This window comes from Nomascus leucogenys, chromosome 22a (assembly GCF_006542625.1).
Source record: "Nomascus leucogenys isolate Asia chromosome 22a, Asia_NLE_v1, whole genome shotgun sequence".
Taxonomy (NCBI): Eukaryota; Metazoa; Chordata; class Mammalia; order Primates; family Hylobatidae; genus Nomascus; species Nomascus leucogenys.
In genome coordinates this window covers 119025624-119052223 of record NC_044402.1, presented here as the reverse complement: position 1 = coordinate 119052223, position 26600 = coordinate 119025624, and the positions used below count along the sequence as shown (strand labels likewise).

The 26600-nt window shown below is 50.8% G+C and overlaps 2 protein-coding genes, 2 long non-coding RNA genes and 1 pseudogene across 6 annotated transcripts in view; 2 read left to right on the top strand and 3 right to left on the bottom strand.

Annotated features, from left to right (window-relative positions):
• Positions 1-2740: 2740 nt before the first annotated feature.
• Positions 2741-13938, bottom strand: CATIP (ciliogenesis associated TTC17 interacting protein). Of its 2 annotated transcripts, XM_003272356.2 has the most exons (10): positions 13882-13938; positions 13605-13697; positions 13032-13232; positions 12670-12725; positions 10309-10395; positions 8033-8200; positions 6200-6324; positions 3826-3902; positions 3406-3494; positions 2828-3200 (listed from the first exon to the last, which is right to left on the bottom strand). In XM_003272356.2, the coding sequence occupies exons 1-10, from the start codon at positions 13904-13906 to the stop codon at positions 2958-2960; spliced, it is 1164 nt and encodes a 387-aa protein (XP_003272404.1). In that variant the 5' UTR covers positions 13907-13938; the 3' UTR covers positions 2828-2957. The 2 variants fall into 2 exon arrangements, with proteins under 2 accessions (XP_030658891.1, XP_003272404.1); XM_030803031.1 differs by lacking the exon at positions 13032-13232 and having other exon boundaries at positions 2741-3200; positions 13882-13914.
• Positions 3020-4254, top strand: LOC105737932. The gene is made up of 3 exons (XR_004027856.1): positions 3020-3331; positions 3899-4010; positions 4122-4254. It is a non-coding gene; the product is annotated as an uncharacterized LOC105737932 (long non-coding RNA).
• Positions 12796-26600, top strand: part of LOC115832370 — a 29675-nt gene continuing 15870 nt past the window's right edge. The window contains exons 1-2 of the long non-coding RNA XR_004027857.1: positions 12796-12849; positions 17770-17838. This is a non-coding gene — a long non-coding RNA (uncharacterized LOC115832370). The remainder of the gene's footprint in view (positions 12850-17769; positions 17839-26600) is intronic.
• Positions 15567-16722, bottom strand: LOC105738867 (annotated as a pseudogene).
• PNKD (PNKD metallo-beta-lactamase domain containing) overlaps positions 21474-26600 on the bottom strand; it is a 78350-nt gene continuing 73223 nt past the window's right edge. For both annotated transcript variants that reach the window (XM_030803032.1, XM_030803033.1), the window contains 4 exons: positions 26162-26325; positions 24712-24798; positions 23727-23842; positions 21474-23489 (listed from right to left, as the gene is read on the bottom strand). In XM_030803032.1, coding sequence (XP_030658892.1) covers positions 23316-23489; positions 23727-23842; positions 24712-24798; positions 26162-26325 — 541 coding nt within the window. In that variant the 3' untranslated portion in view covers positions 21474-23315. The remainder of the gene's footprint in view (positions 23490-23726; positions 23843-24711; positions 24799-26161; positions 26326-26600) is intronic.

The following is a 26600-nucleotide window of genomic DNA, read 5'->3' as shown; positions in this document are numbered from 1 at the left end:
CGAGATCGCGCCACTGCACTCCAGCCTGGGTGAGAGCGCGAGACTCCGTCTCCAAAAAAAAAAAAAAAAAAAATCCTAGACTCAAGTGATCTGCCGCGTGGGCCTCCCAAAGTGTTGGAATTACAGGTATGAGCCACTGCTGCCGGCTGAGAAATGTACGTCAGTATTATGGAGCAAGAGGACGGAGTCATGGTGGTTCCGGGAACAAATACTAAGATTTTAAAATAAACCAGTTTTGAAATAGATGTCACAGAGGAGACAGGGAAGTGGCTCAACTCCTCCTCCCTATCGCAGGCGCCTGATGTTTAAGAGCTCAGTGAAGGATGAACCTGGGTGGGTTGCAAGCTGCTGCCTTGGCCTCCTCCAACCGCTGCAGGGTTTCTGGGACTAAAGGGAGCTCTGTAGATCTTTCTGGGAATGTTCTGGGTGCATGGGGTTGGGTCCCACAGATGAAGAGAACTTGCCAGGGCCTGGGCGAACCGCTGTGATCCAGCCCTGCCCATCTTGCAGTTACTGCATGCTTTTCTCCTGCCGCTTCATGCTCTAGCCTCAGTGGCCTGTTCCTAACATGCCATGCTCACAGCCTTTGCACTTGCTGTTCCTTCTGCCTAGAAGGCTTTTCCCTCAACTCTTCACAAGTCTGACTCCTTATCATTTAAGTCCCAGCTCAACTGAGACCCTAGAGAGGCCTTCCCTGAAGTCCCCACCCTCAACTCTCCATCATTGCAGAAACTTCTATTGGGTACCACTGCTCTTGACCACAGACATGCATTACACTTTCCTACTTCTGTCTTTTGCTCAGGTTATTTGCTTTGCCTGGAATGCTTTACCTCACCTTAATAGAAATCCAACCCCTGTAGAATTTAGCAATATGCTAAAATAAAAGCCTTAAAATTAGCTCAGCAATGTCACTTGTCAGAATGTATCCTTAAGGAAATAGCTGTTGATACATGCAAAGATTTAGCTACAAGGATGTTCAGTGCAACACTGTTTATAATAGCAAAAATAGAGGCTGTGTGTAGTGGCTCATGCCTGTAACCTCAGCACTTTGGGAGGCTGAGGGAGGTGGATTGCTTGAGCCCAGGAGTTCAAGAGCAGCCTGGGCAACTCAGGGAGACTGGTCTCTGAAAAAAAAAAGAAAAAGGAAATTGAGGCTGGATGCCATGGCTCATGCCTGTAATCCCAGAACTTTGGGGGACCAAGGTAGAAGGGTCAGTTGAGGCCGGGAGTTTGAGACCAGCCTGGGCAACATAGTGAGACCCTCATCTCTTAAAAAAAGAAAAAAAAATTTAGCCCAGTGTGGTGGTGCATGCCTGCAGTCCCAGCCACTCAGGCTGGGGTGGAAGGATCGCTTGAGCTCAGGAAGTTAAGGCTGCAGTGAGCAGTGATTGTGCCACGGCACTTCAGTCTGGGTGACAGAGCAAGACCCAGTCAAAAATAAATAAATAAAGTCCCCTGGAGTTATAAAGACCAGATCAAACAATCTAGAAAAGGGCTTGACAGAGTGAACACTCAACAAACACCAGCTGCTTTTATGCATAGGAGAGTAGAGAGGATATTTGCCAAAACGTTGAGCAGCTGCTTCTAGGTAGAGAGATTAAAATGATTTCGTTTTCTTCTTTTGGTTTATCTCCCTTTCCCAAGTGTTATCTTATGAACATGTATTTCTTTTGAAGTAAGGGAGAGGGACAATAAGAGATACTTTTTAAAAATCCTTCAAGGCTCGAGTGATGGTCCTCCATGAAGCCTTTTGTCTGTGATTCTCAGGTCCTCCCCCCACCCCCGCATCCCACTCAGCCTTGTAGGTGTCTGGTCATACTGTCCACTAGAGAGCAAAGCGTCTCTGGAGTCTGCAGTAGCAAGTCTTATGAAGGAACAAGGGAAGGAGGGAGCCTGCACCCCCACCACTCCCTCAGGGGAGCTTGCCTAAAGTTTGCTACTGAGCATCCGGACAGAAGCCACTGGCCAGCACTGACGTTCCACGAGGAGCCCAGAGGGTGTGACGATCATATGCCCATTATTTTTACTCTCGGACCCCCTACCTCCGGAGTCTGGGGGTCCCTCTGTGTCAGTGGGAACCGGGAGGAGCTCCAGCGTGAGTGCTAGTTGCGTTTGCGAGATTTCAGGGGTTTTGAGCTAAGCCAGCCGTGGTCCGCGTCCGCCCTCCTCCCTCCCCAACCCCCCGCCGCGTGTTATTTTTCTTTGGGCGGTGGGTTGGGCAATTATGCTCTGCGGCGACCGACCGTAAGATCTGAGTGCCAAGGCGCTTCGCCCCTCCGTGCTAACCTAGTAAGAGTGTGGGCTTTTTCTTTTTTCTTTTTTTTGAGACGGAGTCTCGCTCTGTCGCCCAGGCTGGAGTGCACTGGCGCGATCTCGGCTCACTGCAACCTCCGCCTCCGGGGTTCAAGCGATCCTCCTGCCTCAGTCTCCTAACTGGGATTACAGGCGCGCGCCACCATGCCCGGCTATTTTTTGTATTTTTAGTAAAGATGGGGTTTCACCGTGTTGGCCAGGCTGGTCTCGATCTCCTGACCTGGTGATCCGCCCGCCCCGGCCTCCCAAAGTGCTGGCAATACAGGTTTAAGCCACCGCGCCCGGCCGAGTGTGGGCTTTCAAGTCCAACGTTCAGGTTCAAATTCTGCCTCCCCACCTGCCAACTCCAAAAGTTAAACTTTCTGTGCCTCTGTGTTCTTCTCTGTGGAATGGGGATAATCATGAAAACAGAATCTAGGAGGAAAGGCTGAAATCTACTCGAGGTACGACGGTAACGGTTCCTATTTCTAGCACGAGACACTAGACGCTAGCCAGGGAAGCTGTCGGCGGGCGCTGCAGAGCCGCGGGAGGGCCCCGTTTATTTCCCCAAAACCGCAGCCCGGAAAGCGCACCCGCCCCGGCGCGTCCCGCCCGCTTCCCAGCCCGACCCCTGGTTTCCTGCCCTGTTCCGGCCTGGGCCCCGCTTAGGCCGCCCCGGAGCGGGCGTCTCCCTCCGGCTCCAGGGAGCGGAAAGGGTTGGGCCGGTGGGAGGAGCCCAAGGACGGTGACGACGGACGCCCTGGGTCGAAGGGGCCGAAGAACTCGGCGGCGAAAGTGACCACGTCCTCCGGCTGGCGCAGCAGCAGGAAAAGCAGGAAGTCGGAGATGAGGGCGTGGGCTTCGGGGTGCTGCCGCAGATAGCTGGCGTGGCCGAGCCGGAGCTCCTCCTGGCGGGGGACAGAGCCCGAGCCTCAGCCGGACGGGACCCCCGCGCCCCAGGAGACCCCACCCACTCTCTCCAAGAAGAGCTAAGGGGCGCTTGAGCCTTCCAGCCCCTACGGGTGTGCATTTCAATCAGGTGCAGAGAGATCAGTAATGAATTTAAGGCCCATGGAGGAATGGGAACCCCAGGCTGGTGGAGCCTTCCCTCACCTTCCGGTCCAGGAACTTCGAATAGAGCTCCATATCCTCCTCCCATACCAGGGGCTTCTTCTCAAACACTGGGCGTGGCTCAGTCTCATCTGGGTGGGGAACAAGGAAGGCTGGGCGTCCCCACCCTAGAACCTTCCTTGGATACACAGCGGGATCCCGAGAACACCCAAACAGAAGGCTCAGGTGAAACCCCAGGATTCTGCCCACATGGGCAGAGTTGCAGGAAGGGGCTCCCAGTAAGAAAGATCCTCCTCTTTAACTGCTTGGGGTCAGGAGCTGGAGGGCAGATGTTCTCCAGCTGATTCCAGGCTCCTGTCCCTTTTACAGCACACTCGGTCCAGCCCCCGGCATCCTGGAAGGCCCAGGTTTCCCCACTCCCCTTCACTCCCTCTGGCTGCCCAAGGCCTGGGCTTCACTCACCCTCTTCCCTCAAGATAGGCATCTTGGTGATGATGCAGCACCCTGGGGAGCCCACCTGTATTCTCTTGGCCAGGTGCCTGGAGTGCAACACAACATGTGAGAGTGAGAATCTTCCCAGACCGACTGCTATGGACTGAATTGTCTGTCTAACCCCCAGTGTGGTGGTATTTAGGCACTTTGGGGAGGTCATTACGTTTACATGCAGTCATAAGGGTGGGGCCCTAATCAGATAGTATTAGTGCCCTTATAAGAAAAGGGAGATGCCAGAGAGCTTTCTCTTCACTCATGCACGAAAGAAAGGCCATGTGAGGACACATTGAGAAGGCAGTTGTCTGCGGGCTAGGAAGAGAGCCCTCACCAGAAACCAACCCTGATGGCACCATGATCTTGGACTTCCAGCCTTCCAGCAAATATATTTCTCTTGAAGCCGCCCAGTTTGTGGTATTTTGTTATGGCAGCCTAAGCAGACTCATACATGACAGTGCCCCTTGAGAGACCTCTCCCGGGCCTCTTTACTTCTGCCTCCCTCTCTTGTTTATTAAGTTCCTGGGTGGTGTTCATTTCTGGATCTCCAAATAACACACAGGGCTTGGCAAGTATTAGGCCCCCCGTTTAAAAAAAAAAAACAAAAAGGATCTTTAGAGGTACAGCACTGGAAAATCATGGAGCCTCTTGGCCAGGCATGGTGGCTCACGCCTGTAATCCTAGCACTTTGGGAGGCTGAGATGGGTGGATCACTTGAGGTCAGGAGTTTGAGACCAGCCTGGCCAACATAGTGAAACGCCATCTCTACTAAAAATACAAAAAACTAGCCAGATGTGGTGGCGGGCGCCTGTAATCCCAGCTATTTTGGTGGCTGTGGCATGAGAATCACTTGAACCTGGGAGGTGGAGGTTGTAGTGAGCCAAGATTGCATCACTATACTCCAGTCTGGGTAACAGCGAGACTGTCTCAAAAAGAGAAAGAGGCCTGTCGCAGTGGCTCACACTTGTTGCAGTGGCTCATGCCTGTAATCCCAGCACTTTAGGAGGCCAAGATGGGCAGATCACTTCAGGTCAGGTGTTTGAGACCAGCCTGGCCAACATGGTGAAAGCCCGTTTCTACTAAAAATGCAAAAATTAGCCAGGCGTGGTGGCAGGCACCTGTAGTCCCAGCTACTTGGGAGGCTGAAGCAAGGGAATCACTTGAACCCCGGAGGCGGAGGTGGCAGTTAGCCAAGATCATGCCACGCATTCCAGTCTAGGTGACAGAGCGAGACTCTGTCAAGAAAGAGACAGAGAGACAGAAAGAGAGAAAGAGGAAGGAAGGAAGGAAGGAAGGAGAAAGGAGAAAGAAAGAAAAGAAAAATTATGGAATCTCCTGCTTTGCGGCATTCAAAATAAAAAGGTTGGCCTGGAGCTGTGGTGCATACCTGTAGTCCCAGCTACTAGGAAGGCTGAAGCAGGCGGATTGCTTGAGCCCAGGAGTTGGAGGCTGCAGTGGGCTGTGATCGCACCAAAACCGAAAACATACCAAGTTATGAGATAAAGCCAACAACGTTTTGATTACCTTTTCCCCAGTGTAGTGATTATGTCAGTACCTATTCTGAAATTTTAAGAAATAAACTCGGCTGGACTCTGTCTCAAAAAAACAAAACAAAACAAAAAAACAGAAAGGAACTCTTTCTTCCACCTGAATTTTCATTTTCTTTTTTTTTTTTTTTTTTTTTTTTTTTTTTGAGACGGAGTCTCGTTGTCTCCCAGGCTGGAGTACAGTGGTGCAATCTTGGCTCGCTGCAAGCTCCGCCTCCCGGGTTCACGCCATTCTCCTGCCTCAGCCTCCCGAGTAGCTGGGATTACAGGCACCTGCCACCACGCCCGGCTAATTTTTTGTATTTTTAGTAGAGACTGGGTTTCACCGTGTTAGCCAGGATGGTCTCAATTTCCTGACCTCGTGATCTGCCCGTCTCGGCCTCCCAAAGTGCTGGGATTATAGGCGTGAGCCACCATGCCTAGCCCTGAATTTTCTTACGATTTGGAGCCAGTGCTTTGCTGGAGACTGCACGGCAGCCTGCCGCAGGCAATTCATCCAGCACAGTGATTTCATCAAGTGTGCAGTCATTCAAACCTTGGTGTTTTTCAATATTATCCCTTACACAGTGGTGGCTGCTAGCTACACCTCAGGCCTGTGGTGTGCAGTGAGAAGGTTTGGGAGGCACTGTGAGGGTTAAGAGGACGAGCAAATAAATGAAGAAAGAGTGAATGATACGGATAAAGCAGAGGGACACTCCTATCTCAATGCCAGCTCTTCCTAGTGCTATCCCCAGAAGCAGCCGGTCTCCTTGAGCACCTACAAGCTCAGCATCACCCCTCTGGGCCCACCATCAGCAGCTCACCCATCGGAGAGCAGGTAGTACTGGCAGGACATGGGGATGCCCTCCTCCGAGTGGACAGTCTGCTCCACGATGAAGACTTCAGCTTGCTGATGGTCTACCTGGATAGTCTGGAAGCCCAGGTCTTGCTGGCAACAGCCAAAATTGGGGGGTGGGAGGTAAGGTGGATGCCTGCCAAGGGCTCCCCATCATCTTACCTTAGCCTTTTCTCCATCTCATAACAACCTCAAGACATTTGAGACTGCATCTCCAAACCTCCAAGCTGAGTTGGCGACCCCTCATAGGGAGCTAGCTCCAGGTTGCCCCTGCCCTGACCCCTCCCATGTCATCTCGCTGGCCAAGTGCTTCTAGTTGGCAAATTCTGTTACAGGGATGAGAAGTGGTATGGGGAGGGGTGTGGGAGCGGAGAGGGAGGATGAGCTACTAGGGCCAGTGGGTGGAGGTAAGGTGAGGCTCAGAGGTGTGAGACCAGACAGATTTGTGGCCACCTCAGACCTGTGCTGTTGCTGGCAGGCTGTCCCTGTTGTGATTAAAACTTAAACCCCTGTTATAGCTGCAGCTATGGAGAAAAAAGTGCTAATGTTAAACATATGTTTCAAAGAACACGGAGGGGAACGGATTGTGCTTGTTCATGTCAAATGCATTGCTGCTTGGTGTGTTTTGATAGACAAGCCTGGAATGTAATTTACAAAGATGGTCAAAGAAACACAAATCAGCCCCCAAAGTGTCTCACTGGAAATTGTGTGTTCAGTGGCATGGCTTTAAAATCACCTATTGCAGGAAGTCCTAGGCATGCTGATTATGAAATTTTAGTTAAAAACAAAAAACAAAAACGGAACACCCTTTGGGGTTAAGAAATAATAAAGGAATATTTCAGTAAAGTTGGACATGTTACACTTCCTAAAGTTAAAAAATGATTTATTTTTATTTATTTACTTTTTTGAGACAGAGTCTCCCTCTGTTGCCCAGGCTGGAGTGCAGTTGCTGGATCTCAGCTCACTGCAACCTCCTCCTCCTGGGTTCAAGTGATGATTCTCCTGCCTCAGCCTCCCAAGTAGCTGGGATTACAGGCGTTTGCCACCACACCCAGCTAATAATTTTTGTATTTGTAGTAGAGACAGGGCTTCACCATGTTGGCCAGGCTGATCTTGACCTCCTAACTTCAAGTGATCTGCCCACCTTAGCCTCCCAAAGTGCTAGGATTACAGGCATGAATCACTGTGCCCGGCCAAAATGACGTATTTTTTTTTTTTTTTTTAGACGGAGTCTCGCTCTGTCACCCAGGCTGGAGTGCAGTGGCGTGATCTCGGCTCACTGCAAGCTCCGCCTCCCGGATTCGCACCATTCTCCTGCCTCAACCTCCCGAGTAGCTGAGACTACAGGCGCCTGCCACCACGCCCCGCTAATTTTTTTTTTTTTTTTTTGTATTTTTAGTAGAGACGGGGTTTCACCATGTTAGCCAGGATGGTCTAGATCTCCTGACCTTGTGATCTGCCCTCCTTGGCCTCCCAAAGTGCTGGGATTACAGGCGTGAAACACCGCGCCCAGCCCAAAATGATGTATTTTTTAAATCAGCCCTGCACTATATTTGTTTTTCCTGGACTGACTTCTGTGCGGAAGGGTTGCTTCTCTGAACTGTTCCCACCTCTCAGTCCATCTGCCCCACACTCCCAGACAAACATGCTTTCCTGCCCTTGAAAGCCCCATTCCCACCTGTGCTGTTTTCTCCCCACCTGCCTCCGTTTTCTACTCCACAGCTGTTCCCCATCTCAGTGCTTTTCATGCCCTTTCTAGTTTGCTCCCAAGCCAAGTCCCCTGCCCAGGGAGACCCCTCACATAGGTCAAATAGCAGAGTTTGCCCTCGGTGTCCAAGGTCAGGAAGCGGGCATTGCTGGGCACCATCCGCCGCCAGGCCATCACCCTGAGCAGCACCAGGTTGGCAGCCTCTGAGATGAAGCCCTTGATTGAGCTCCAGGGGAAAGAAGTCACTCCAGTCTTCACTTCCTGTTCAGAACAGATCTGGGTCAGGGTCCTGGAACCAGGAAAGGGCAGGGGACAGGGGGATGGGCAAGCCAGGTGTTGGGCATACGGTTTTGTTTTTTTTTTGAGACGGAGTTTCGCTTTTTGTCACCCAGGCTGGAGTGCAATGGCGCGGTCTCAGCTCACTGCAACCTCCGCCTCCTGGGTTCAAGCGAGCTCCTGCCTCAGCCTTTCAAGTAGCAGGGATTACAGGCCACCATGCCTGGCTAAATTTTGTAATTTTAGTAAAGACCGGGTTTCACCATGTTGGCCAGGCTGGTCTTGAACTCCTGACCTGAGGTGATAGGCCCACCTCGGCCTCCCAAAGTGCTGGGATTACAGGCGTGAGCTTTTTTTTTTTTTTTTTTTTTTTTTTTTCTGAGACAGAGTCTTGCTCTGTTGCCCAGACTGGAGTGCAGTGGTGCAATCTTGGCTCACTGCAACCTCCAGCTCCCGGGTTCAAGCGACTCCCCTGCCTCAGCCTCCTGAGTAGCTGGGATTACAGGCTCACGACACTACGCCCGGCTAATTTTTGTATTTTTATTAGAGACAGGATTTCACCATATTGGCCAGGCTGGTCTCCACTCCTGACTTCAAGTGATCCTCCCCCCTCGGCCTCCCAAAGTGCTGAAATTACAGGCTTGAGTCACCACGCGCCTGGCCTTCAGCTGGGCATATGGTTTTAAATGAATGAATCCTTGTCTTTTTTTTTTTTTTTCCTTTTTCTGGAGAACGGGGTCTCGCTATATTGCCCAGGCAGGTCTCGAACTCCTGGGCTCAAGCTATCCTCCCACCTCTTGCCTCCCTGAGAGCTGGAATTACAGGCGTGAGCCACCGCGCCCGGCCTAATGAATGAATCCTTAGTCCGGACTCCTGGCTTCATCTAATCTGGTGCCCGCTCAGGGTTCTGAAGAGGACATTGTGAAAGAAAAATAAATCTTGGGACCCCAAATCACTGAGCCAAAGGGAAGTCAAGCTGGGAACTGCTTCAGGCAAAGCTGCCTCCCATTTTATTCCTAAACAAGGTAGCTACTAAGAGAAAAAAAAGCTATATACCTCCCTCACTATTTGCCCACAAGGAAATTCCTTGTGGACAAAGGACGGACAGAACTCAAAGTCATCCCTATGCTCACATGAGATAAATGCGTATCTGATGGCTTTCTCTGCTCTATTGTTTCACTAAGCCAGACTAAGGCATAGGTGACTACGTTTCTACCCCCCATTGCATGTAAATTGTGTATTCAGTGAAAGGCTAATCAGAAACTTAAAAGCATGTCTCCTATCTACCTATGACTTGGAAGCCCCCTCCCTGCCTCGAGTTGTCCTGCCTTTTCCAAGGAACCAATGTACATCTATTTTTTTTTTTTTTTTGAGATGGAGTCTTGCTCTGTCGCCCAGGCTGGAGTGCAGTGGTGTGATCTCGGCTTAGTGCAAGCTCCGCCTCCCGGGTTCACGCCGTTCTCCTGCCTCAGCCTCCCGAGTAGCTGGGACTACAGGCACCTGCCACCACGCCCACCTAATTTTTTGTATTTTTACGTCTGGTGAACCAATGTACATCTTACACGTGTTGATTGATGTTTCATGTGTCCTTAAAATGTATAAAACCAAGCTGTGGGCCGGGCGTGGTGGTTCACGCCTGTAATCCCAGCACTTTGGGAGGCCGAGGCAGGCGGATCACCTGAGGTCGGGAGTTTGAGACCACCCTGGCCAACATGGAGGAACTCCCTCTTAAAAAAAATACAGAATTAGCTGGGCGTGGTGGCGCATGCCCGTAATCCCAGCTACTTGGGAGGCTGAGGCAGGAGATCACTTGAATCCGGGAGGTGGAGGTTGCAGTGAGCCGAGATCACGCCGTTGCACTCCAGCCTCGGCAACAAGAGTGAAACTCCGTCTCAAAAAAAAAGAAAAAAAAAACAAGCTGTGCCCCAACCACTTTGGGCCCATTTCCTCCATTTCCTCAGGACCTCCTGAGGCTGTGTCATGTGTGCGTTCTTTACCTTGGCAAAATAAACTCTCTAAATTGATCGGGACCTGTCTCCGATATTCTGGGTTCACAGTGTGAAGTGCAACTCCCATCTGGCTCTCATCCTTACCTCACCCTCCTTGATACTTCTGGTCACAGCCAGCTGATCATCCTGCTTCAGCAAACTTGTCTTCCGTTCCATGGGGAGGATGAGGAACTGAGGGCCAGAGCATGCGGGGGAGGATCAGGGACTCCCTGGGTCCCCCAGAGGTCACCTGACCCTTCTCCATTAATGAGAAAACTGAGGTTTAAAGATTGTGACTTGAAAAAAAAGCAGCCGAGCCAGGCGCGGTGGCTCACGCCTCTAATCCCAGCATTGTGAGGCCAAGGCGGGCGGATCACAAGGTCAGGAGATTGAGACCACCCTGGCTAACACGGTGAAACCCCGTCTCTACTAAAAATACAAAAATTAGCTGGGTGTGGTGGCACATGCCTGTAGTCTCAGCTACTTGGGAGGCTGAGGCAGGAGAATCGCTTGAACCCGGGATGCGAAGGTCGCAATGAGCCGAGATCACGCCACTACACTCCAGCCTGGGCAACAGAGGGAGACTCCATCTCAAAACCAAACAAACCAAAAAAAAAAAACCAAGCAGCAGGGCCGGGTGTTGTGGCTCATGCCTGTAATCCCAGCACTTTGGGAGGCCCAGGCGGACAGATCACTTGAGGTCAGGAGTTCAAGACCAGCCTGGCCAACATGGCAAAACCCCATCTCTATTAAAGATACAAAAATTAACCAGGTGTGGTGGTGCACATCTGTAATTCCCAGCTACTTGGGAGGCTGAGGCAGGAGAATTGCTTGAACCCAGAAGGTGAAGGTTGCAGTGAGCTGGGATTGCACCACTGCACTCCAGCCTGGGTGATAAGAGCAAGACTCTGTCTCAATAATAATAATAAAATATAAAAAAATAAAAAACAGCAGCAACAAAAACCAAAAAACACCTTTCATATGCAGTGAAGCTGAAGAATAGCAGTCATGTTATGATGCAATATAAAGTTCAAAAACAATGCACTTCAGAACAGTGGTTTTAAAAGATGGGTGGGCTAGGCGCAGGGACAGCAGGTTGCCACTGATAAGTTCTCCTGATACCCAAACTCTGAACCCAGCCCACACCAGCCCTCCTCCAGCCTGAGAGCCCAGTGCCTCCCTGGAGGCCTGGTGGGCTGGCCTTTCCCAGAGCTTAGCCTTCCCTGGGGGCCTGTTTCACCTGGCCTCCAAGTCTCCCAGCTCTGAGCCCCTCACACCCAGCCCCAGCCACTTAATTAACTTATGGAATGTGAACATGACCTGTTTACACACTGGAAACCACTCAAGTCTAAAAACTTTCCCACACAAACCAGAAACCATCCCCAACCTTTTTTTCTTTTTCTTTTTTTTTTTTTTTGAGATGGAGTCTCGCTCTGTCGCCCAGGCTGGAGTGTAGTGGTGCGATCCTGGCTTACTGCAATCTTCACCTCCCGGGTTCAAGCAATTCTCCTGTCTCAGCCTCCGGAGTAGCTGGGATTACAGGTGCCCACCACCACGCCCAGATAATTTTCTTTTTGTATTTTTAGTAGAGGTGGGGTTTCACCATCTTGGCCAGGCTGATCTTGAACTCCTGACCTTGTGATCCACCTGCCTCGGCCTCCCAAAGTGTTGGGATTACAGGTGTGAGCCACTGCACCCGGCTAATTTTGTGCTTTTAGTAGAGACAGGGTTTCTCCATGTTGGTCAGGCTGGTCTTGAACTCCCGACCTCAGGTGATCTGCCTGCCTTGGCTTCCCTAAGTGCTGGGATTACAGGCGTGAGCCACCATGCCCAACCTCCATCTTTTTTTTTTTTTTTTTGAGACAGGGTCTCATTCTGTCACCCAGGCTAGAGTACAGCGGCACACACACTGCTCACTGCAGCCTCTACCTCCTGGGCTCCACTGAACCTTCCACCTCAGCCTCCCAAGTAGCTGGGACTACAGGCACACATCACCACACCCAGCTACTTTTTGTATGTTTTGTGCAAAAATTATAAACATTTTTGGTGGGTTTTGCCATGTTGCCCGGGCTCAAACTCCTGGGCTCAAGGGATTCTCTCACTTTGGCCTCCCGAGTAGCTGGGACTACAGGCGTGCGCCACCACACCTGGCTAATTTTTGTAGAGATGGGGTTTCGCTATGTTGGCCAGGCTGGTCTCGAACTCCTGACCTCCGGATGATCTGCCCACCTCTGCCTCCCAAAGTGCTGGGATTATAGGTGTGAGCCACTGTGCCCAGCCCACTCCCGTGTTTTAAAATCAGTGTTCTGAAGTGCGTTGCTTTTGAGCTTTATATTGCATCATAACACGACGGCTATTCTTCAGCTTCACTGTGTATGAAATAGGTTTTTTGTTGCTGCTGTTTTTTAAGTCAAAATCTGTCTTCTCTCCCCTGGATTGGGTCAAGGCTGGGGCCCTGGGAAGTACCTTGATGAAGTCTTGGCTGTGCTGTTCCACGAGCTCCAGCTTCTCTGAGAGATAGCCTGGGGTGCAGGGACACAGGCATTGATGTCACAGGAGATGTGGGTCAGAGGCTGAAGGAAGGGAAGGTGGTGGCGCAGGCTGGAGGACTAGGTGTAATACAGTCCCAGAAAAACTACAGGATGGGTAAGAGATGCCCTCATCCCGAGTCCATGAGGAACTCGCTGGTCCCTCCCCCACCCTGTGCCTTGTCCTGGTCCAAGGCAAAGCCAAGGGCTTGGTCCTGAAGAAGGATTCCAGGAATGGTGGAGGGAGGGGAGGGGTGGAGGAAGGGGAGGGTGATGGGCAGCAGGCAGCAGGAACGCTACCCAGGAGGGAATTTCCGCAGAGCATTTTGTCCAAGAAGCCTCGGCTAAAGGCATGCACGAAGAGGCAGTATGTCAGCACGCCGACTTTTTCCTGGTATTTCCCTCTCTGCACCTCAATCGTCAGTTCTCCCTGAGGCTCCCCAGTGTCTGAGACCATGGCCAGCGTCTCAGAGAAGAACAGCATCTGTAGCTCCTCCTCGTCTGGGGTGAGGGGCCCATGGGAACAGATAAAGCCCCTGCTCCTGGGCCCCAATCCAATCCTCTGACCCCATGACCACCAGTGTCCCCACAGTCCCCACCTGCCTCCTCATCCCACAGCCTTCCTCACTGGCACGGACAGGTGAAGACTCCTGCCCCATGTCCCCATGTCCCCGGGGGGCCTTCCCTTGAAGAATGTCAACAAACAGGCCTCAGGCCTTTTCTGAGTCCCAGAAGAATCAAGGGAGAGAGAGAGAGAGAGAGAGAGAGAGAGAGAGAGAGAGAGAGAGAGAGACAGACTGGACCTTCTTTCTTCCCTCCTCTCCAGACTTGCACCCCTCCCGCACCCCCAACCCTGACACAGTCTGAGCTCACGGAGGGAGCTGAGGAAGTTGATGGCTTCAGCATTGGCCTCTGGGAGTGGCAGACACTCCACACCCGAGGGCTGGTGGTCCTTGGCTCTGGAGCCTACAGAGGGATGAGAGGCTAAGATGGCAGACCCTGGGGAGAAGGGCAGGGGTCAGGGAGGCAAGGCGGGGTACCTCAGTCGTGGCCCCAGCACCGAAGAACAGAATCCTCTAAGACTACCCCGAGGGTGGATTGGGAGAAAGAAGAGGATCCCCGCCTCCAGCCCCAGCAGTCCTCTTCCCACCTGTGGAGTGAACTTTGGAGGACATGCTGTGGGCCTGCCTCTACCCTGTCTGTGTCCAGCTGTCTCCATGGCAACCAGAGCTGGCCAGTGTCTCTTAAAGGGCCATCAACCCACTTTACTACACCCAGACCTTGGAGGGAACTGACATTGCAGGTTTGGGGCTCAGCACAAGCTTGAGGTGTTGTCCAGCAGAGGGAGCATTTGATATTCCTTTTTTTTAAGATGCAGTCTCGCTCTGTCACCCAGGCTGGAGTGCAGTGGCTCAATCTCAGCTCACTGCAACCTCTGCCTCCCGGGTTCAAGCAATTCTTCTTGAGGCCTCAGCCTCCTGAGTAGCTGGGACGATAGGCGCGCACCACCGCGCCCAGCTGATTTTTGTATTTTTAGTAGAAATGGGGTTTCACCATATTGGCCAGGCTGGTCTTGAATTCCTGAGCTCGTGATCCGCCTGCCTCAGCCTCCCAGAGTGCTGGGATTACAGGTGTGAGCCACCACGCCCGGCCCACATTTGATATTCTTAAGAGGCAGAGTGAAGAAATGGATCATTAGAATCACCTTAGAAGAGGCCAGGCGCGGTGGCTCACGCCTGTAATCCCAGCACTTTGGGAGTCCCAGGCGGGATCACTTGAGGCCAGGAGTTTGAGATCCAGCCTGGCCAACATGGTGAAACCCATCTCTACTAAAAATACAAAAATTACCAGGGAGTGGTGGCACATGTCTGTAAGCTGTCTCAAAAAAAAAAAAAAAAAAAAAAATGACCTTAGAAGATATGACCCAAAGTCAGACAGAGCCTCAAATGCACACAATCCAATTAGCTGCTATGTGAATATCTCTGCAAGTTACAGTTCTAATACATGTAACAATAATGATAACAACAATGACAACATACCAAACTCTTTCACTGGACTTACTCCTGGTAAGGAGCTTTTTTTTTTTTTTTTTTACAGAGTCTCACTCTGTCGCCAGTCTGGAGTGCAGTGGCGCCATCTTGGCTCACTGCAACCTCTGCCTCCTGGGTTCAAGTGATTCTCCTACCTCAGCCTCCCGAGTAGCTGGAACTACAGGAGCATGCCACCAAGCCCAGCTAATTTTTGTATTTTTATTTTTATTATTTATTTATTTGTTTGTTTTTATTTTAATTATTTTTGAGACAGAGTCTCACTCTGTCACCCAGGCTAGAATGCAGTGGCATGATCTCAGCTGCAACCTCCTCCTGCCAGGTTCAAGTGATTCTCTTGCCTCAGTCTCCCAGGTAGCTGGGACTACAGGCACCTGCCACCACACCTGGCTAATTTTTGTATTTTTAGTAGAGACGGGGTTTCGCCATGTTGGCCAGGCTGGTCTTGAACTCCTGACCTCAAGTGATCCACCTGTAGGGTCCAGCCCTACGGGGCTTAGCGGGTGTTCTCCCCGTGTGCGGAGACGAGAGATTGTAATAAATAAAGACACAAGACAAAGAGATAAAGAGAAAACAGCTGGGCCCAGGGGACCACTACCATCAAGACATGGAGACTGGTAGTGGCCCAGAACAGCTGGGCGCACTGATATTTATTGCACACAAGACAAGGGGGCAGGGTAAGGAGGGCGAGTCTTCTAAGTGATTGACAAGGTGAAGCAAGTCACATGATCACAGGACAGGGGGCCCTTCCCTCTTAGGTAGCCGAAGCAGAGAGAGAGAAGGCAGCATACATCAGTGTTTTCTTCTATGCACTTATGAGAAAGATCAAAGACTTTAAGACTTTCACTATTTCTTCTACTGCTATCTACTACGAACTTCAAAGAGGAACCAGGAGTACGGGAGGAACATGAAAGTGGACAAGGAGCGTGACCTTTGGAGCACAGCACCACAGCGAGGGGTTTAGGCCTCCGGATGACTGCGGGCAGGCCTGGATAATATCCAACCTTCCACAAGAAGCTGGTGGAGCAGAGTGCTCCCTGACTCCTCCAAGGAAAGGAGACTCCCTTTCGCGGTCTGCTAAGTAATGGGCGTCTTCCCAGACACTGGCATTACCGCTTAACCAAGGAGCCCTCAAGCGGCCCTTATGGAGGCGTGACAGAGGGCTCACCTCTTGCCTTCTAGGTAACTTCTCACAATGTCCCTTCAGCACCTGACCCTATACCCGCCGGTTATTCCTAGGTTATATTAGTAATGCAACAAAGAGTAATATTAAAAGCTAATGATAAATAATGTTTATAATAATGATTGATAATTATCCATGATCATCTCTACATCTACTTTGTATTATGACTATTTTTATTCTAACTATTTTCTTTATTATACTGAAACAGTCTGTGCCTTCAGTCTCTTGCCTCGGCACCTGGGTAATCCTCCGCCCACACTTCCTTGGTCTTAGACCTGCAGGCCTCAGCCTGGTCAGCCAGGAGCTTCTTGTAGGCCTTGTCTGCTTTCAGCTTGTGGATGTGTTCCAGGATAATCCGCTTGTTTTTGAACACATTCCCCTTCACCTTCAGGTACTGGCTGTGATACACGTGGCGATCAATCTTCTTAGATTCATGGTATCTTCTGAGTAGCCAGCGCAGAATCCTCATTCTCCTTATCCACGTGACCTCTGGTATTCGGATGTTGGCTGTACCCTTCCACTTACCTATGCCCGTGTGCCTGCCCTTCTGGGAGGCCAAGGTGTTTTTCCAGCATGGAGCCTGGGAATGGACCATTACAGGCTTTCGGATGATCAGCCCATCTTTGATTAGCTTTAGGATCTGCTGATGGGAGCTGGCATTGGCGATTTCATTGATCTCATTGGGATCCAACCAGATGCCACAGCAGAGGACACTAGAAGCGAACCTCTTCTAAAGCCTGAGCATATTTATGGCTGCGGCTGCAGCAGCGAAAGGAAAGAATTCTGTTATTTCAGGTTCTTAAAATGTTTAAAATTGGTATATTAGAGTGCTTAAAAGATACGTCTGCAGATTCAAGTTTAAATTGGGTTATTGAATAATTGATTTAGAATTTTAAAGTTTCTTATTGAGATTGCAAGTAGAACCAGAACATTAAAAAATATAAAATTAAGATTTACTGTATTTATATGTTTACTTTTATTAGGTTGCAGTAAAGGTATTTGGAAGGCTGGTTTATCAATCAATCACTTTAAAAAAGGTAATAAAATATATTGGATGAACAACTGCAGTATAAGCTGCCTAAAGCAGTTTTAATTTTGAAAAGAAGACCAACCAATTATTAATTAAAGCCCCCTTGGCTGGGTGCAGGGGCTTACACCTGTAATCCCAGCACTTTGGAAGGCCGAGGTGGGTGGGTCATTTGAAGCCAGGAGTTGAAGACCAGCCTGGGCAACATAGTGAGACCCTGTTTCTAAAAAATGTTAACATTCACTAGATTTATGACGAGAATTATATGACTAGTAAGTTGAACTTAAAAGTTTTAAAAATACTTTTGTTTGTTTGTTTGAGACGGTGTCTTGCTCTGTCCCCCAGGCTGGAGTGCAGTGGTGCGACCTCGGCTCACTGCAAGCTCTGCCTCCCGGGTTCACGCCGTTCTCCTGCCTCAGCCTCCTGAGTAGCTGGGACTACAGGCGCTCACCACCATGCCTGGCTAATTTTTTGTGTTTTTAGTAGAGACGGGGTTTCACCGTGTTAGCCAGGATGGCCTTGATCTCCTGACCTTGTGATCCGCCCACATCGGCCTCACAAATTGCTGGGATTACAGGTGTGAGCCACCACGCCTGACCTTGAGTGCTATTTCTTTTGCAGCGCTGAAAATTTATTTCTAACAAGACTAAAGTTTATTCATAATTAGTGCTTACCAAAAATGAGGACTGAAGAGAAAAATTTTGATCCAAAGCTTATCATACGTTTGTCATTAAATCCTAGTTTCATTAATTGTTTTTAAACTTTTTGCTTACATTTTAGGCTAACCCTGCTTATTCCTGTGAATCAAGAGGTGATCTTCTGCAGCCTGGGAAAAAAAAAAAGGGATGAGTAAGGTAAAAAGGTGAATCAATATGCTAGTTCTGGGCAATTATCTTGCAAATTTTGCCAGGTAAAGAAAGCGAATAAGGTGCTCATAACCCGGAGGTTTCTTTGTTTGGGAAAATAAAACCAAGGAACTTCAGAGACCCTCAAAGGGGAATTCTATATCTTGGCAAGTAAAAAAAATTTTTTTGAGACAGAATTTCGCTCTTGTTGCCCAGGCTGGAGTGCAATGGCACAATCTTGGCTCACTGCAACCTCCACCTCCCAGGTTCAAGCAATTCTCCTGCCTCAGCCTTCTGAGTAGCTGGGATTACAGGCATGCGCCACCATGCCCCGCTAATTTTTTGTATTTTTTGTAGAGACGGAGTTTCTCCATGTTGGTCAGGCTGGTCTTGAACTCCTGACCTTAGGTGATCCGCCCACCTTGGCCTCCGAAAGTGCTGGGATTACAGGCGTGAGCCACCGCGCCCGGCCGGCAAGTAAAATTTTAGATGGAAATTATCTACCGCACCACACTTGTGGAAATTGCTGTCCTCACTCTACTATTTGCAATAGTATTATACACAGTAGCACCTTCTAACTACAATATTGGACAGTTTCCATTGCTGTCCTATTTTGCTTAATTATTATCCTTATAACCGGGATAATAGTTATTGACAAAAAGGAAGCATAAAAGTTTTACTATCACTAAGTCAGCTAGGACTTTTTAATTGGGTTTAGTGATGCACTTTTTTTTTGAGGGGGGGGGACGGAGTTTCGCTGTGTCGCCCAGGCTGGAGTGCAGTGGTGCAATCTCGGCTCACTGCAAGCTCCGCCTTCCGAGTTCACGCCATTCTTCTGCCTCAGCCTCCCGAGTAGCTGGGACCACAGGTGCCTGCCAGCATGCCTGGCTAATTTTTTGTATTTGTTTAGTAGAGACAGGGTTTCACTGTGTTACCCAGGATGGTCTTGATCTCCTGACCTCGTGATACGCCCGCCTCGGCCTCCCAAAATGCTGGGATTACAGGCATGAGCCACCGCACCCGGCCCTAGTGATGCACTTTTAAATGAAACATGCTGCTTTTGGATTAACACCTAGTCAAGTAAAGGAAAATCTACAGGTACCTAAAGATAAAATCAAAATTACTAACAGGCTCAGGGAAAATGCCAGCTTCAGCCCTCGGTGGCTACAATCCCTCTTTAATAAATTACAGTCTTCTTTATGGAATTGGTTAATCCTTTTATTAAGCCCTCTCTTGCTTATATGTCTTGTATTGATATTTGGATGAAATCTACTCGGTACTATAACTCAAATTGTTTCTTCTCGCCTAGAAAAAATCAAACCCCAAATGGTGCTGCAAACGGACCCACACATGGACACGCCATTCTTCCAAGAACCCCTAAATCAACCCCAGCAGGAGCCCTGGCTGCTGTTACCCATTCAACACCCCTTTTCAGTAAGAAATAGCCAGAAAGAGTCGTTGCCCAAAACCCCCTAACAGCAGTTAGCGTGATATCACCGCAGGGAGGAATGTGGTAGGAATTATTAAGAATAAGAAATTGAGGCCAGGCACGGCGGCTCATGCCTGTAATCCCAGCACTTTGGGAGGCTGAGGTGGGTGGCTCATGAGGTCAGGAGATTGAGACCATCCTGGCTAACACAGTGAAACCCCACCTTTACTAAAAATACAAAAAGTTAGCCGGGCGTGGTGGTGGGCGCTTGTAGTCCCAGCTACTCGGGAGCCTGAGGCAGGAGAATGGTGTGAACCTGGGAGGCGGAGCTTGCAGCGAGCGGAGATGGAACCACTGCACTCCAGCCTGGGCAACAGAGCGAGACTCAGTCTCAAAAAAAAAAAAAAAAAAAAAAGAACAAGACATTGGCGGGTGAGGTGGCTCATGCCTGTAATCCTGGCACTTTGGGAGGCTGAGGTGGGCGGATCACGAGGTCAGGAGATCAAGGCCATCCTGGCTAACACGGTGAAACCCCATCTCTACTAAAAATACAAAAAATTAGCTGGGTGTGTGGCATGCACCTGTAGTCCCAGCTACTTGGGAGGCTGAGGCAGGAGAATCGCTTGAACCTGGGAGGTGGAGGTTGCAGTGAGCCGAGATCGCACCACTGCACTCCAGCCTGGTGACAGAGGGAGACTCTGTCTCAAAAAAAAAAAAAAAAAAGAAGAAGACATACATGTGGACAACAAACATATGAATAAAAGCTCAACATCACTCATTATTAGAGAAATGCAAATCAAAACCACAATGAGATACCATCTCACACCAGTCAGAATGGCTGTTATTAAAAAGTCAAAAAATAACAGATGCTGGAAAGGTTGTAGAGAAAAAGGAATGCTTATACACTGTTGGCGGGAGTGTAAATTTGTTCAACCAATGTGGAAGACAGTGTGGTGATTCCTCAAAGACCTAAAGACAGAACTACCATTCGACCCAGCAATCCCATTACTGGTTATATACCCAAAGGAATATAAATTGTTCTATTATAATGATATGGTGTGGCTTTGTGTCCCCACCCAAATTTCATCTTTTTTTTTTTTTTTTTTTTTTGAGACGGAATCTCCCTCTGTTGCCCAGGCTGGAGTACAGTGGTGCGATCTTGGCCCACTTCAACCTCTGCCCTCTGCCTCCCGGGTTCAGCGATTCTCGTGCCTCAGTCTCCTGAGTAGCTGGGATTACAGGCGCTCACCATCATGCCTCGCTAAGTTTTGCATTTTTAGTAGACACGGGGTTTCACCACATTGGCCAGGATGGTCTTGATCTCCTGACCTTGTGATCCGCCTGCCTCGGCCTCCCGAAGTGCTCGGATTACAGGCGTGAGCCACCACACCCAGCCCTTTAATCATTTTTATGAACTGAAAACCAGTGTCACTTGTCAAAAATAAATATTGAACCCAAATATAAATATAATGAAAACAAAACGATGTTGTTAAAGCTTAACTAGAGACATTTCCCAAGTAAAGTATGAACCTAGATCCCGGGTCTTTCTTTCCAAAGACGTTAAAGACACTCTGGTGCCAAGACCGTGTCCTTGAAGTCTGACTGATTGCTATGCTGTGGCCATGTACAGCCACCCTACTTCAGCCAGTGGTACACTTGTGTATCTCAAGCTTTGGGAAACATTGAGATAAGCAAATCGTAAACTCTGAACAAATGCCCATGGGCCTTGGGAGGAACATATTTTAGGCATCATTTCTCTCTTTTTTTTTTTAATTTTTATTGTTTTTTGAGACAGAGTCTCATTCTGTCGCCCAGGCTGGAGTGCAGTGGTGCGATCTCGGCTCACTGCAACCTCCACCTTCTGGGTTCACGTGATTCTCCTGCCTCAGCCTCCTGAGTAGCTGGGATTATAGGCTCCTGCCACTATGTCTGGCTAATTTTTTGTATTTTTAGTAGAGATGAGGTTTCACTATGTTGGCCAGACTGGTCTTGAACTCCTGACCTTGTCATCCGCCCGCCTCAGCCTCCTAAAGAGCTGGGATTATAGGTGTGAGCCACTGCGCCCAGGCTTTGGGCATCATTTCTGATCAAAACTCTTGAAGTGCCTAACTGCAAGTTAGCAGGCCTGGAACTGAGATGGGAAAACTGCGAGAAAGTTCTCTGCTGTTTTCACTCATGTAGCAACAAAGACAAGCTGTTGGGTGATCAAGTCTTGATTAAATCATTCATTCATTCAACATTTATTGAGCGCCTACTGTGTGCTAGGCACCGTGCTAGGCGCAGAAATACAGAGATGCATAAGATACAGTCCATGCTCTTAATGATTCACAGTCTAGAAGGGGAGACAAACATGTAAACAAGTAAAATACAGTGTGATAAGTGCCACAAGAGAAGCATTGACAAAGTGCAGAGGTAGCCTAGAGGGGAGGGGCACAGGGGTTGCCTTCCTGGAGGAGGGGGCCTTTGAGGGGATGGTGAGAGATGAACTTGCCAGGCAGACAAGGCAGGAGGAGCAGGGGAAGGCATTCCAGTCGGAAGAAACAGCATGAGCGAAGGCACAGGAGGCATGAAACTGCATGTCTTGCTTGGTGAGTGGGGAACTCTAACTAGTCTGGTGGTATTGCTAAAGTGTACTAGAGGCTGTGGCTGGAGAAGGGGGCAGAGGCCAGATCATGAGGGGAAACTGAGGGCAGGGGCATCTTGGAGGGTCACCAGAGGTGAGCAGAGCCCGAGGGCAGGCTTTGACACAGGAAAAGAGGACTCCTGGCTGACCCAAGGTACACCTGCCTGAGGACCACAGGCTTCCTCGCTGTGGCTCCAAACGGATCTCGACCCAAGAGTAGAGGAGCAGCAGAGCTGGAGGTGGAGTAAGCAGAGGGGCCAGGCCAGGCCTGGGACCCACAGCTGCCATGCACTCCCGTGCTCTGCTCACAGACTTCTGATTTCCAGCCTGCAAGTCAGAGCCCCCTCCTCCCAGCCGGGTGGGGGCCTGGATCCAGTAGGAAATCACATGGAAATGTGGCTGGCAAACTGCAAAGGGCCAGATGAGTGTCAGGTTACAGAATAAATCTTTACTAACTCAAAGAAGAAAAGGGCTGCGGATAAAACAGGAGAGATTAGTTAGATGGAGGAAGGCAGGCAGATGGGCCTAAGAACAAAGGCCAAAATGAGAAAACTGCAGCAGCCAAAGAGGACCGTGGCTGTCTCTCCCCTGGCAAGGAGGGGCCATTTTGGCCCAGGGCAGAGGCAGAGGCCAGTGGGCACAACCAGGCCAGATGTGCAAGGAGAGCGTGTGACCTGCAAGACTGTGGGGCTCCACACTCCAGACTCCAGTGTCTCCTTAGCCCAATGAGGAGGTTTCCTTGGCAACCAGGACCCTCCTTCCAGGCTGTAGGGAGGCCACTGAGGCAGAGAGTGGCCAGCCAGCCTTCCAGCCCTTCAGTGTTCTTAGGAATGGCTCTGTCTGAAAAATGGCTTTGCAGGGAAGGGTGGGGTAGGGAGGCTGTGAGAGGAGGGCAGAGTCTCAGGACATCAGAGTCCAGCTGCCCCTCTGAGTGGTGCTTTTGCAAGGCATCACACTTGAGGCCACTGTGAGGGGCTGAGCTTCTTTCCCAACCCTAGATGGGGGAAGGGCAAGATGGACTCAACCTGATCGTGGGCCCCTCTGTCCTGGGTTCCAGGGCTACAGTGAGATGAGGCCTCCCGACGGAGAAGCTAACAGCAGCACCCGTGTCCTTGCCATCCCAGGAGTAGGGAAGGAGGAGGGGACCCTCCCAGTTGGTAGGGTCTGGAGATATCCCGAGACCCCTCCTTTCCTCTCTCCGTTGATGAGGCAGCTTCCTGCTGCGGGGTTCCCAGCCTCCGACCGGCCCCCTTCTCTTGGCCTCACAGTCTCACTGCCTGATCCCTCCCCTCCCCTGAGCAGTGTGGGGGATGATGCCCGCTTGGGCGCCGATGGAGGTGGTGGTGTTAGCGATGAGAAGGATGGTGAGGTGTCGGTGGTGGTGGCCTCCCCATGCGGGGAGTGGGCTGGGCTGGGGGCGCTGGGGGCATCACTTGCTTTTGTGCATATCCTTCAGCCGGCGGAGCTCTTCCAGGAGCTGGGCCCGGGAGCAGTCATCATCCCCAGTGGGTCCTGGCCCCGGCCCCAGAGCCTCCTGTAGTGCCAGGCAGTGGGTCCTCAGGAACGGGTTGTAGGAGCGCTCCTCTCCCAGGGTAGATGGGCACTGTGGGTGAGAGGAACCAGGTTTGGTGGAGAGAAACTGGGAAATGGACCCAAGACAGAGAAGCCTGACCCGACCCCTGTCCCATTCTGGAGTTCAGGAGTTCTGACTTGAGGGCCCATGGACCAAACAGGTCAGAGCTTTGGGGAGGTGCTCGCAGGCCTGGGGTCAGCATGGATGGGTTCCTGTTGGGGCTGAGTGCCGGCCCACACAGCTCCTCCCGGACCCCGAGTCCCTCACCGTGCCCTTGCGCTCCAGCCGCTGCCGCTGCACCCACTGCATCTTCCTCTCTCGGGCCAGGTTCTCGGGCTCCACCACACCTGCAAAGCCCAGGTTCTCCTCCGCATACTCATGACCTACCGACAGCCACGGGGGTGAGACACAGAGCAGAGGGAGATTGGTGGTATGGTCAGAACAGTCTTCCCTGCCCCAGGTCCAGGCTGATGGACACCTGACAACCAGGGATGAGGTCAGCACTTCCAGGAAAACCCCAACTGCCAGGAGCTGCTTCTCTAACTGTGGGCACAAGTCAGCTATGGGTGAAAAGGTGGCAATAGTTCCAGGGGAAAAAACCACTAGACCTGGAGCTGGCAGGCCTGCATCTAGCCCTGATTCCACCACTGCCTAGCATGTGACCTCGGTCTAGTCATGGCACCTCTCTGAGGCACAATTTTCTCATTTGGCAAGTGGAGAGAACAATTATGCTACCAGACACAGATGTACCTCCTGTGTTCCTGGTGCCTGGAACAGAGCCTGGTATGTGTTAGGTGCACATAAAGTACTTGCTGAATGAATGAATGAATGAATATATGTTCTGAGGATTAACAGATATCTGTGAATGTTTTTATGCACCACAAGGCAATGGTTACATGCAGAGTGGATTTACTGACTTCTCCCCAGATAAGCCAAGGCTATTTTCTGTTCTGGGCTCAGGCTATGAACAATTAGACATCTCTCTGGAATGCCCTAGGGCCTGCAGGGCTCCCAAGAGGCTGAAGGCTGGCTGGCACGGGAAGGTAGTGTGAGAAGCAGAGGTGTTACGGAGCCAACACTCCAGGAAGAAGGGAGGCCAGAACTCTGTCCCTACCCCTAGAGGTGGAGCTGTGTCGCTTCTGGGCCAGGAACTGGGCTGGCCTGCTTTCTAGGGGAGTGAGGGGGTGGGAAGGCCCTTGTCCCAGGCTGAGCGTGGGGCTGGAGGATGGGGAGTACTAAGGGGGTGTCTCACCAGGCCACAGCAGGGTGTCATCCCCTAGCCCCAGCACAGTGTCCAGTGAGCTCAGCATGGTCTCTGCGTTGCCCTCAAAGGTCCGTCCTGGGTGGGGGTTGGAGGGTATGTCAGTCACAAGGTGCCAGGATAACACCATATGGCATAAGGCACACCCAGACAGGTGGGAACCAGCTTGAAATGCTCTGGCTGGCCACCAGCCCTGACCGTGCCCTTTCCAGACCCACCCCAGGCATCTATTCCCTCCTCATTGGGAGCTGGGCCCAACTGGTCACCCCCCGACCAAGCCCATCTGAGGCCTCTGTTGCACACAGTGACATCTGAAGGGAGGGGCTGCAGAATCTTCAGGCTGCAGGCCCCAGGCTTGGTAGACACAGGGCTGCTCTTTCCCAAGGAACACTTCTTCACCTAGGCTGCCCTTTGGGATTCCATGCAGCCTGGGACTTGTGATCCTCACCCACCCCCTCACGTAGCTGTTCTTAACTTTTCATAACCTAGTCCTGCCAGTCACTGTATCAGAGAACCAGGCTCCACCCAGGGGAAACTAATTCCCTGCAGGGCTTTACTCAGCTACAGAGATTCTCTCATTCTGTCCAGCAGCTGGCAGAAGTCTTTTTTATTTTTGAGACAGAGTCTCATTTTTGCCCAGGCTGCAGAGCAGTGGCACAATCATAGCTCACTGCAGCCTTGAATTCCTGGGCTCACCACCACACCTGGCTAATTTTTGTATTTTTTGTAGAGACGGGGTTTCACCATGTTGCCCAAGCTGGTCTTGAACTCCTGGGCTCAAGCAATCCACTTGCTTTGGCCTCCCAGAGTTCTGGGATTACAGGCCTGAGTCACTGCTCCTGGCCTATATTATTTATATTATTTAACCTTTTTTTCTTTTTTGTGACAGAGTCTCGCTCTGTTTTCCAGGTTGGAGTGCAGTGGCGCGATCTCAGCTCGCTGCAACGTTTACCTCTCGGGTTCAAGCAGTTCTCCTGCCTCAGCCTCCCTAGTAGCTGGGATTACAGGCATGTATGTACCACCATGCCCGGCTAATTTTTGTATTTTTAGTAGAGACAGGGTTTCACAACGTTGACCAGGCTGGTCTTGAACTTCTGACCTCAGGTGATCCTCCCACCTCAGCCTCCCAAAGTGCTGGGATTACAGGCATGAGCCACCATGCCTGGCCTATTTTAAAATTTTTCTGTAGAGACAGTCTTGCTATTTTGCCCAGTCTGGTCTCCAACTCCTGGCCTCAAGTGATCCTCCTGCCTCAGCCTCCCAAGGTGCCCCAAGGGAAGTCTCAAGGATTAAAACCAATCTGAGTAACACAGATGGAAGTAACTGCCACGGCAACATCTGTGCTAAAACTAAGGCTTCAGTGCTCTCCATGGGACTGTGGCTGCCCTGGCTTCTGTCTCTCCCTCCTCTCCCAGCTCCTCTCTCTTTCGGGGAAACTCACCACAGCCAGAGAGGAAGAGCAGGTCCCCTGAGAAGAGGCAGGAGGGACCCTTGTAGGGCTCCCCATCCAGTAGGTAGACCAGATGGCCTTGTGTGTGGCCAGGTGTAGCCAGGGCCCGGATCTGAAGCCGTCCCACGCTGACCACATCTTGATGACACAGGGGACTGGGGAACAAGGGAGCAGGGGAGAGAAGGTATTGGATCTGTGCCATGCTGTTCCCTGCCCCCATCCCAGGCCCAAGGGGCTGGGTGATTCACAAGAGAGTGGGCTTCCATACAAAAGAAGATACCCCAGTGCCTCGGGTCTCAGGTCCAAACCCTCTCCCTTTCCTCTTTTGGGGACTATGGCTGGATCAGTTGGGGGATGGGCAGTGCCAGTCTTTAATAGGCTGGCATTGGGCCAGGAAGGGCACTGGCAAAGATCCACCTGCTGATACCCC

Bases quoted from the DNA above. Each gene is read 5' to 3' on its own strand.
- CATIP (XM_003272356.2), bottom strand. From the start codon at position 13,906: ATGTCCTCCAAAGTTCACTCCACAG. The intron at 10,396-12,669 runs GTACTTCCCAGG...TCTGGCCCTCAG, and splicing joins ACAGCCAAGACTTCATCAAG to TTCCTCATCCTCCCCATGGA. The intron at 8,201-10,308 runs GTAAGGATGAGA...TGTTCTGAACAG, and splicing joins GAAGTATCAAGGAGGGTGAG to GAAGTGAAGACTGGAGTGAC.